At 38.4% G+C, this 11,576-nt stretch overlaps 2 protein-coding genes across 3 annotated transcripts in view; both read right to left on the bottom strand.

The window, feature by feature from the left end:
* Positions 1-1,178: 1,178 nt before the first annotated feature.
* Positions 1,179-6,096, bottom strand: RNF7 (ring finger protein 7). Of its 2 annotated transcripts, none has more exons than XM_066556326.1 (3): positions 5,908-6,096; positions 2,776-2,823; positions 1,179-1,324 (listed from the first exon to the last, which is right to left on the bottom strand). In XM_066556326.1, exons 1-3 carry the CDS (start codon positions 6,083-6,085, stop codon positions 1,206-1,208), a joined length of 345 nt encoding a protein of 114 aa, XP_066412423.1. In that variant the 5' UTR covers positions 6,086-6,096; the 3' UTR covers positions 1,179-1,205. The 2 variants fall into 2 exon arrangements, with proteins under 2 accessions (XP_066412423.1, XP_066412425.1); XM_066556328.1 differs by having other exon boundaries at positions 5,915-6,096.
* A 1,722-nt stretch (positions 6,097-7,818) lies between these two features.
* The window catches only part of RASA2 (RAS p21 protein activator 2), a 45,234-nt gene continuing 41,476 nt past the window's right edge, over positions 7,819-11,576 (bottom strand). The window contains exons 23-24 of the mRNA XM_066556756.1: positions 10,902-11,091; positions 7,819-10,206 (exon numbers count right to left, since the gene is read on the bottom strand). Coding sequence (XP_066412853.1) covers positions 10,176-10,206; positions 10,902-11,091 — 221 coding nt within the window. The 3' untranslated portion in view covers positions 7,819-10,175. The remainder of the gene's footprint in view (positions 10,207-10,901; positions 11,092-11,576) is intronic.

Raw genomic sequence — 11,576 nt, 5'->3', positions numbered from 1 at the left:
CATTAAAGATGATAATTTTGAAGTAAACAATCATAATATATTGCTTCAATTTCACCCATATTGATTGACCATTTTATTAAGCCTGAATTTGTTACAGATTGAAAGCAATAATTCTACCTCTCTGTTACATATATTTTAAAAATCCCACAGCATATATTCAGATTCATAATAATTTAGGTATTTAGGGAAAAGACAAAGTTAGAGGCAAGCACTTTAACAGCTGAAAGAAAAAATTCAAAGATGATGATATATTCAGGATTTCCACAAAAATGAAAAAATGCTTCCAAAACACTATGACCAATAAAAAGATAATAAAGAAATTTCTATTAACCAAATTCTCATGAAATCACAATTTACCATTTTTCCCTAGATTTAATTAATGCCTCTTTTTCTTGGGTTATTTAAATTATCACTTTTGTTTGTTTCCTATATTAATCGGCTAACCAGCATGATTGTCTACACCTCTAGTTAACTGATATCAAATACATGGCTTTGTACAAAAAATCTTTGGATTAAAAATACATGTCTCCATGATCACTAACAGAAATACAAAAAAAAAAATTAATTAACATGGTTAAATTTTAATGTTATGGTTGTAGAAATCATGTATAGAATATAATAGAGCAACAGATGTAGAGATACAAGAAAACGAAAGTCACAAAGAAACCCTAAATTAGAAATGTTTAATAGAGTGTCATGGAAAAAGCACATAGCAAATGTTTTACACACTGTCAATTTTAGATTAAAACTCAGAATAGTTTCTTAAAAAACACACTGACTGTGTTTTTGCATACAATAGTATTTAGGAAACATTTGCTTTATCCTGGCAGTAAACTATGCAGTGTATCAGACCAGGTAAGGTGACCCTTTCAATTGAATTCATTTATCAATGGAAAAAGATTAAATGCTCTGTGTTTAGGGTATAATCTGCACCACTAAGTTTCTATGCTCTGATCTGAGAGAACACTCTAACCATAGCAGATACATTTGTTGAAGTAGCATCTCCTGTTTGAATTGTGAACCCCTGCAGTGAGCCTGCCCATGGACTGCACCTTGAGCAGCCAGAGGCCTGCACCAAACCCACCCTGCTCTTGGAGCAAGCAAACCCAGTCATGTCCTGATGGACACCTTCTGTTCTGCATCAGCATAGGGCATAACACACACACCATTCCAATAAGTGCAACAGAAAGAAATCCTTCCAGATTTTATTTGCCTATTCTCTGGACTACCCAGTCCTGCTGGCAGAGGGGACAGCGATTATTCTGTTTCACCCACAAGGACATGCAGCAATTGTGGAAGGAATGATTGCACTCTCCCCAAACCACTGAAAGAGAAGAAAGAACATATTCCAGTCACACTCAGCTGTTCAAGCAACTCCTACAGCAAGATTCAAACTATCACTCTCAAATTTATAACCACTGGAAACTTCAGACAAAACAGGTCATCACTGATTTATCCACTGAGATTGGATTATTATGATCATTCTGATGATAGTGAGTTCCACCATCAAGCCTTTTACTTCTTTCCAAATATTAAAAAAAGAAATGCATATATTCTCACCTTCTCGTATAAAGTGACCAGGTTTTGTGCTGTTTAAGCACATTTAGGGATGTGTTCTGCCCAGGAAATAAGTGCAACTATTCAAGTTTTTCCCTTTATCTTCCCCAGTATCAACATAAAGGCCAATGCACCACTGACTCACTATCACACTAGAGCGTATCACCAGATTCTCATATGAAAGGCACTGTTTGAATTGAAATTTATGATAGCAGAGAGGCACGTGTCACACAGTATATAGTCTTAAAATGGGACTTTACAACATGAGTTATTCGCAGGCTACAGTTGTTCCAACACTACAAAAATTGGTTTTGTTATCCATTTACTCCTGAATAATGTTTTAGAACTTTGCTTTTTTTCCTTATTAGCTCACGTTTTCCTCACAAGAGCACAAGGGTACCAATCAAAGGAGTGCTGTAAATTATACTTTTTCCTGTCTATCTTAAATACTTAGCAAGCCAATTAAGATATCTTGAACAGGAATACCCTATTCACATTAAAACAATCATCAAAAAACCCCAGTGGCTCTTTTTAAGAGAATACACTTCAAAACACAAAGCTCAACAGCATGGAAAGGTTTACCACTGCTTTAAAAGTTGTCTTAAAGGTTTAAAGCAAATTCTTTGAGATAATTTTCACTATTTCCAATTTAAACACTCAGAATTAAGACCTTCTTTTGCATACATTGGCACTGAAAGTATGATTATGCTTAAACTGAAGTGATTCCACTTTTGAAAATGAAAAGTGAACGACCAAGTCATTGCCTCCATTATCTCTGAATTATGAGTGGTAAAAATACCACTTTCTATCTCAGACACACATTTATTTCAGAACAGAGGATTTTTATTTGTACAACCATTGTGCTTTCTGGCATGCACCTCTGAAAAAAAAGGCAGCTTTTTCCTACCCACTTCAAAAATGTACATTATGATCTCAAATATGCTCACAATAAAGAAACCTAAACCTCTTAGTTGTGTATGTGTTGACAGGAAATTGGAAGCTGTTTTGTTTTACAGCACAGCTGATATGAAAACTGATTTTTTTAAATGCTCAAAAATAAGCATAAAGTATTACTAATGTAGAAAGATGATACAATGTAGAACAAAACACCAGTTTACTTTTGAGCATTAATAAAATCAGTATTCCCTTCAAACCTTAAAATGCACCATACTGAGAGAAGCTTCAATTGAAAAACAAGCGAATGAAGTCACTACATACCAACACAATCTTCTTGTTTGTTTTCAGCTTGACATCTAAGACAGGCATCTAAAAGTAAACAAGAACAAACTCAATTTGATTCTCAGGATTCCATCTTAAGAATAGGTTTGTCAGAGGAAAATATAAATTCTAATACAAATTTACAGAAGTAAAAATCTCAAGTTTTGATGTCTAGTTCAGCTCTTTAACATTAAATAGCCCCCTTCAATTCTAAAACTGTGCAAATGACAATGAAATATATATCTGAAAGAGATCAGAAGGACTCTGAACTCTCCAGCATGTTTTGTTTATTTTCCATTGCTTTGGTATTTTCATAACTTTTGCTGAAAAAAAGCCTTCTCCATTTTGTAGATATAAAAGCCCGCAGATTTGTGCCAAGGCACTCAGGCATATTAAGACCAGAGCAAGCACAAAGCCAAACCCTAATTACAGGACTTTGTTTTTCAGATGTCAGCATTTCCTTTTACGGAAGTCATTCACAATTTTGATTTTTTAGGCTGTGCATCTCTCATCACACCTCCCACCACCTACTACTTTTTATAGTAGCTTCCCTTAACAAGTACCTGCATCTAATTTTCACAGGAGTCACAAACATACGAATATAGTGGTACATTTGATAATATATTTTAATAAATACAGAACGATATCTCATTAAAAATATTTATCATCTTTATGCATTCCAGTCTGTGGCTTTAGGACTGGATGGCAGCTCCAGGACTCAGTAAGACACAAGAGTGACAACTTCCAGGCTTCCCACTGTGCCACACAATACAGTGGAAAAACACCTTTGCTTCTCCTTTGCCCCAACATGGGCTGCCACAGACACAAGTGCACGAATCCCCACAACAGAAAGTGTTCAACTGTTATGTGAGCAAACACATCTTCACCTCCTCCAAAGAAAAGGAACTAGTTTAAACAAGAGTCCTGCAAGTTGGATCTGGCTTACATGTCACTGTTTGGACCATATTCTCCCAGAAGACAAAACTATAATGTACTACAGAAATTAACATTTGAGTATTTTTGCAGTCTCTGCCAGATAGGGCCAGTATTTCTATTTTAGATTGATCTGCCCAGACATCACTCCTTTTCTCAGGTAATAGAGAACAAAGAGGACAGAACTCTAAAACAGCTGCCCTTTCTTCACTGAGATAAAAGCAAAACTTTCCTGTTGCCTGTCCCTATAATTTATATTTCAACAGCAGTTGAGGGCCAAGGTGCTGGGAAGATTCAGCTGAAGTGCTTCAGCTTGTACCATGCTGTGTGGGAGCCCAGTGATCTGGGGTCACAGCAGAAAGTCACAATAAATCAACTGCCCTATGGAGCCCTAGAGCTGCAGTTTTCAGCACAGAGAGCCAAGGCCAGAAATCACTGCCACCACACCAAAGTAACTTGTCACCACTCCTACCTTAAAACCCCAAGGGGGTCAGACTGAAATAAAGACAGCAAGGCCAGTCCAGCTGCAATCCTGCGCTTCCCAGCTAACACCTGCATTTTCCTCTCTTTCCCTTGTGCATCTAAGGCCACATTGGTTCAAGGAGTTAAAGCAGAAATGGAGCCAGCTAAACACCTCATTCCCTGCAAAAGTCAAACTAACCTTCAACAAGTGCCAGTCTCAGCCTGGCACTGCCTCCCACCTGAGGTTACTGCAGACGCAGTGGCTCTACAGGAGCCAGACCCGCTCTGGCAGGGTCAATGCGAAATTGCTAAACTGAAGTCAGAAATGATCAAGTTTCACATTCTAACAATGTGGTTTGTTCCCAAAAAACGGTTACTAGATTTTTTCAGGTTTTTTTTTCTAGTTTTAAGATTAAAAGTACTCCCTTGGTCTAGCTATGAAAAAATAAGACTTTTTTTTTTTTTAACTTTTATAATAGCTCTGGGTAAGATTTTGTTAATTTAAGATTTTTTTTAATAGTGTCCTGTAACAGCCTAGCTTACAATGGGGATAAATACGTTTTTTAAATTATGGTTTACACAGAAAATGAAGCCAATTTCATATTTCCAGAGTGGTCTCTGTTTACCATAAAAAAGCAAATAATCTTCAAAACACACTTATGTAAAAGAACAATTTCCTACCACTTCAGCCTGCGCTTCCCCTTTTTTTCTCTTGTACACCCTTTTGCCTCCTCTGTTCCACAGAAGCTTCCCAGCAAAAACATTTATGAGAAGTGACAGAATTGCTTATTTTGCCTCATTTCTGTCAAATCAAATGCTGACTTCATTTCAGTATCATGGTTCCTGGCCCTACAAAAGCAAGGTGCTCTGGAGGGGATCTTGGGTCCTTTTTGGTGCCGAAGCGTTGCACACCCAGGTGAGAGGACACTTACACTGAGGATGACTCAGCCCAAGAGTAAAAATGGGATATGTACACACAGGAAAGGAAGAATTTAAACAGTTTTCGAAGAACCAAGATAAATACCATACTTAACAAAGATGTCAGAAAACAGTAATATGAGTCAACAATGAAGGTGCTTTCGATCAGTCTCTGGATTTCAAAAGCAAGTAAATTAACCCCTTACTCAATAGATTTCTCAGTACATTTTATTAAACTGCACCAGTTATCACGCTTGTAAAGATTGTGTAAAACACCTGGTTTAACATATTTGAAAAATGAATTTATACGTACATCCGTAACTGGTTCGTAAGAAAAACCTTAATAAAAACCCCTTAACAAAACCCATCCCATGAACAGCAGCCCCACGCACGCAGCAGCACTCGGTTCAGCCCGGCTGTGAATAGGTGCTTGCGGGATTTGCCCTCAGACGAGCGTCAGCCCTCACGACGAGGGCGGCCCTGCACTGACGGGCCCGTCACGGAGCAGCCCAGCGGGGCCCAGGCCCAGCGTGAGGCGCGCAGGGAGCGCGGCCCGGCCGGCCAGGGGGCACTCGCTGCCCGACGGGGCCGCGTGTGGCCCCTGGAGTGCGGCGGCCCGGCCCCCGCGGGGCCCTCCTCCTTCTCCTCCTCCTCTGGGAAGGCGCGGAGGAGGAAGCGGAGGCGGGAGGGATCAGCCCCCCCCGTCTGCCGGAAACCGCGTCTCTGCCCCGCGCCCGCCGTGCCCGGGCCGGCGGGCACGGCCCCAGGCCCGGCCCAGGCCCCCCGCCCCGCGGCCATGGCGGCCCGGCCGGCGCTTACCCATGACCTGCACCCTGCAAATGGCGCAGGTGTCGCACTCCACGTCCCAGCTCCACATGGCCACCGCGTTCCACTTCTTCAGCGAGAACATCTTGTCGGGGGCGCCCGCCTTGGAGCCCGCGGAGCCCGACAGCGAGTGGGGGGCGCCGGGCTCGTCCCCGTCCTCCACATCGGCCATGGCGGAGGGGCGGGGACGCGGCGGCCGCGCGGGCGGCAGCGCCACCCTCCGGCGGCAGCGGCAGCAGCGCAGCCCCGCCCGCGGCGCGGGCAGCGGCAACGGCCCGGAGGCGGCGCGGGAAGGGCCCGCGGGGCAGGAGCCCCTGCCAGCACCCCGAACGCCTTCACAGAGCCTTCAAACACTTCTTATGTTTCAGCAGGACACCTAGGAGGTGCTAAGCTGGCGTTGCTCATGAAGGATGTTCTCGTATGCAGCGTGCACGTGAACCAATCGCAACTTCACCAATGGCCTGGGCTGCCTTGAGAATGGGGAGACACCCCAATCCTCCAAATCAACACATTTCCTAAGACTGCTCACAGAATAAGCAAAACAGTTCGGCAGTGGCGTGCTGTTTAGCCACCTTGGTAATAAAGTAAAAAATAAAATTATATTAACGATTCTATGTACATTACTCAACTATCAATTCAGAAGCACCTTGAACACTATTAAACAGCATGTGAATAAGATCTTTTTAGCTTGGCTGATTCACATTTCTCTCAATCTACACTCTTCAATTACCTTTGCCAGCTCCACTTCTTTAACTCATCATTCTTTTCCGTCCATTTAAAAAATCATCATGGCACTTCCAAATTACTGGGGCTAGATGTAACCTAGAAAGTTAAAATATTTTCTAAAAAAATTAGGTACATTTAATTTCTGCTACGTAAAATGTCTACTATCTCTAAATAAAGATTAAAAAAAGAAAAAAAAAAAAGAAAATTCTGTTGAAATTTTGGGGTTCTTAGATTTATACAATTTGCCTTGTATCCCTGACACAATTCTTCTTCAGTTCTAAGCGCAAACTATGACAGATTATAATTGTGTTTGAGTGCTGTCAAACCATCACATGTGCTGTACATGATGCAAAGTCAAATATAAACCACACTTCCATTAGCAGTGAAAGTAGAGCAAATATGACACAGGCACCTTTGACTCTGTCCATACTGCCTTACAGAAATAAAGTGATAGCTTCCCACCTAAAAATTATTTTCTTGCCATTTTATCAGCTAAAGAGCTGTGTAAGAAAAATTCCAAGCCATTTTTGAGAAGTAGTTCTGGCAGTCTGTAATTCATATGTCCTCTGCAGCCACACATGACATTAAGGGGGTGACACATGGGAGAGTGGCACAAACCCCCGACAGCTCTTTCAGAGGGTTTCCCTATGTACATTGTTACTGGTTTTAATTGTAAATAAAAACCACATTTTTCAGACTGGGTGTTTGCTCATCTCATTCACTGAAAACATTCCAAATTGAATATCTAAAAATGAGAACTCAAACCAAGTTCCTTTTGGCCCATCAAGGGACTGTTCAGCTAGAATTAAAGCCAATTGTGTGCTGCAGAATGGGGAAAAAAAGAACACAAGCCCTGTGAGGAACCACTGAGGGAGCTGGGGGTGCTCAGCCTGGAGAAAAGGAGAGGCAGGGGTCTCCTTATCACTCTCTACACCTTCCTGAAAGGTGGCTGTAGGCAGGTGGGGGTTGGTTAGGGCATGGGTTGGACTCTATGATCTTGAAGGAATCTTCCACCCTAGTGATTCTGAGATTCTTTGAAATCTGGGGTCAATTTTGGTGGCTTCTGCCCCCACCATCAATTAGGTTTCTCTCTTTATACCCAAGTCCTGTATGTAACCCCCATTCATTCAGTTAAACGCTACCATTTTAAACAGCCAGGCCTCACAGGAAGCACACAGCTTATCTCAGGTTTGTTGTCATTTATTTCTGAGTTATTCTCAAGCAATGTTACAAAACATTTTAATGTCTTGATAAGAAAATAAAATTTAAATAAAAATACATTCAACAATACATCATCATAATAACATTAAAACTTTTACAATCCTAACAGGACTAATTACTGAATAACATCACTTTTCTAGACTAATCAAAATGAATGCAACTTTTATTATTAATCATTCTACTTGTACCTAATTAAATTCTAGAACATCTACTGTACTTTAAAACATTATAAAATGAGAAATCAAATCTTAATGGTCACAAATATTCAATGGCCTTCTGGGGGTTTTTTCCTCAATATTCCAGTACCAAAGCAAAAAAAAAAAAAAGTGCATATTATAAAACCCCAACATTGCAAGAGTATACTACTCAACTTTTCATAAATTTTAATTTGAAAACAACAGAAAATGGCTCCAAGGAAGAGGGTTTGCCGCAGGGTTAATTCATATACAACAAACCCTAATTCTGACCCTCAACCACATTCAACTTTGTTTAATGGCAGTTTTTGATCAATGGCAATTCATCTTGACCTTGGCAAAACACATGTATTTGCATTGCTGTATTCTCCCTCACTTTTAACTGTTGGCAAATAAAAGTCCTGTTGAACACATCAAATGTGTGAAAAAAGGAAAACACAAAACCAGCTGAGGAGATGAAATGATTGTGATGTTGCTGGTCCTAGTACTGAATCCAGATATTCTAAAATATCTTGGTATTAAAATGAAGTCATTTTAACAAGTTACATTCATTCCAAAGAAATTTCAATCCTGTCTTGCCACCTTGCTTCCATTATAGAAAGCCTTCTTACAACAGTATAATAAAAATGTGTGGTAATTCCAACACCTTACTGTTTCAAGCATTGTGGATTTCTAGTCTAAGTTACATTCCTAATTAATTTGGCCAAATCGTGACTGGAAAAACAAACAAAACCAAAACTAAAAAATACCCCACAAAACAACAAAAGACCCCACAGAAAATGCTTTAAAAATAAAAGTACCACATACAACTTTTATTAAAAATAATATTCCAACGAGTACCATTGTATTTAATACTGATGAAGCAAAGTTGCCACCTAATACCTTTGCTTCTTCCTGGTTATATACATATACTTTTTCTCAGCAGAAAACTAACTTCTCAGACAAAGTGAGCAAAAATTAATCTTACTGAAGTCAGGAATGCCAGTTTAAAATTGTGTTAAGTGGCAAATACGAATCTATGTAACTAAAGATACAAAAATATTCACTGAAGCATTGTTTAAAGACAAAACAATGTTGATCATTCAACTGATCATAACAAGCAGATACTACAAAGTATCTAAAAATAATCTGGGATAGTCCAGATATCTAAAGTGCTTTGAGTGATTATAATAGAGATTATTTATTAGATTTGTAGTCAAAAGTTGAGCTGGATGTAGTTATTACTTTTTATAAAAAGAAGAAGTTAAATCATACATGGGATGATGTTAATTGATCAGTACTTAACCACAATCTGTTCACACTTAAATTTTTCTATCTGAAGGCAAACGTATTTAACAAGAATGTTACTACCCTGCATTTCTTTTCAGATTAAGTAAAAATATGTACCTTAAAAAATGCTAAAGAAAATAGATAGTGGTCTAATGTCACTCCATATATTACTCACTCCAAATGTAAACAAGAGGTACAACGTAAGTTCCCTGATTTCTTCTTTAGTACTTAATAACTCAACTAACACTGGTATCTGCTGTCCAGATTATTTGCAGCATACTGCATGGTTCTGTAGAACTTCAACTGGAGATAAATCAAGTCCTGACAATACCTAATACAAGGAAAAAAAAAAAGTCAAATGCATTGAGTGTGAAGCTTCAGATCTTTTCCACATCATAAGATCTTGGGATTTCTATTTCGAGATCCGTATCAGCAGGGCAGGCACTCATGGTAAACTCATGCAAGTTTGCAGTGTATGTACTGAGATGTAATCCAACCAACATTTGCAATGTGGATTTTCTTCCATGAAAAAGCTTATTTGTTTAGAAAGTTCTTTCCAATAAGAAAACAATGGCAAAACAACCTTCAGATTTATTCACATCTGTTATTTCAAGAACCTGAAACTTCAAGTTTTTCAGCAAAATGAGAATAAACCTTAAAAACTGGATTTCCAAGAAGGTATTTTTCTTTTAAATATTAAATAGATTGTCAACACAACTAGTATTTATGTTCATTCTTAAATATTTTGCAAAAATGCATATAATGAATTAAAAAAAAGAAAACAAACAAAAAACCAAAACACTACAACATTTCCAGTTTCTTTTTTCATCCAAGTGGGCCAGTTTGTTTTGATTAGGAAACTTTTCCAACAATCGGATTTTCTCTGCAAAAAACCAAAATATTATATGTAAATACTTTTAAGATTAACATTTGCTTTCTAGTTCTCATCATGCAATTTTGATTTATCAAGCAGTAAAATCCCAATTTCTACCATTAATTGCAAAATTTAGTGATTTGCAAAAACCTCATTTACTTTCACATGGGACTTCTAAATCACAGCCAATTTTTCTGAACAACTTGTGTCAAACACTAACCTAAGCAAACCAAATCAGGGTTTAAGCTTTTCTATTTTTCCTGGTCAATCAATCCTTAGTGATAAAAAGGAGAAATCTAAAAACTTGCTAGTGGTGCTCCAGAGGCATAAGCCAGGATTAAAGAGAACTAAAGAATGTGCTCTGGAACAACAATGTACTCCAAAGAACAGTTTTTTACATTCACAAGAAATAGTATTTATCATCAAGTATGGCAAGTAAAATACAAACAGTAAATATGCTACCTAAAAGATATGTTTCTGCCAAAAAGTAAAAAAGATATGTTTCTGTCAAAAAGTAAAATTTTGACAGTTTGCTATAACTTGGTACTTCTGCACTACTACAAATGATGTACCTTATTCTCTCCATGTCTGTGTTGTCTAACTCTACCTTCATTATCTCTACCCCAACAAGTCTGGCCTCACCCCATGATTTATTTTTTTCAAAATACACATTTATCAACGTCCAAGTTAAACAAGATACTTACTCACTACCATATTTGGCACTAGATGATCTCTTCTTCTGGTATTTTTCATGTGATTCATCCAGCTTTTCTACTATATCTATTATCTGCTGAAGTGTATGAAAAGTGGCTACAGAATCTTCTATGGTGAAGTTAGAATAATCATCTGGTTCTTTCCGAGGACCTTGATAGACTGCTATACTTCCACAAGCCTCTGCAAAAACCACCACAATCATCTCATTTAGAATTACAACAATTAAAAACCAAATCTAACTCCCATGCAAATGGTAACTCCAACATTCGGAAATGAAAAGTTACTCTGGCTTATACATAAAATGGATTAAGATAAAAGCAGGAGGCAGTATAAATTAAATGTATTTACAAGTCTATAGCTTATTTTCTGCTAGCTGTGCTCAGCATCTTGAGCATCTAGCTCTCTCCTGTTCACATTAAGAGAAGCTCAGTGCTTTCTTACAGCAAAACCATGTCTAATATAATTCATCACATAGTGAGGAAAGGAACAACAAACATAGAAAAGCACCACCTACAGTTGCAGTTTAAACTATTAAAAATATTACACATATGGAAATTCAATTAGAACAATGCCTGATATCTATTGTAAAGAAATGCCTGAAGAACAGACACCAGGGCACTTTGAATTTTTATCTTCTATCTCTTTCTCTACTTTCTATTATTTTC

This window comes from Molothrus aeneus, chromosome 10 (genome assembly GCF_037042795.1).
Source record: "Molothrus aeneus isolate 106 chromosome 10, BPBGC_Maene_1.0, whole genome shotgun sequence".
Lineage (NCBI taxonomy): Eukaryota > Metazoa > Chordata > Aves > Passeriformes > Icteridae > Molothrus > Molothrus aeneus.
This window is presented reverse-complemented; position numbering and strand designations above follow the sequence as displayed.

Bases quoted from the DNA above. Each gene is read 5' to 3' on its own strand.
- RNF7 (XM_066556326.1), bottom strand. From the start codon at position 6,085: ATGGCCGATGTGGAGGACGGGGACGAGCCCGGCGCCCCCCACTCGCTG. The intron at 2,824-5,907 runs GTAAGCGCCGGC...GTTTACTTTTAG, and splicing joins TTGCAGGGTGCAGGTCATGG to ATGCCTGTCTTAGATGTCAA. The intron at 1,325-2,775 runs GTATGTAGTGAC...CTTCTCTTTCAG, and splicing joins CAAACAAGAAGATTGTGTTG to TGGTTTGGGGAGAGTGCAAT.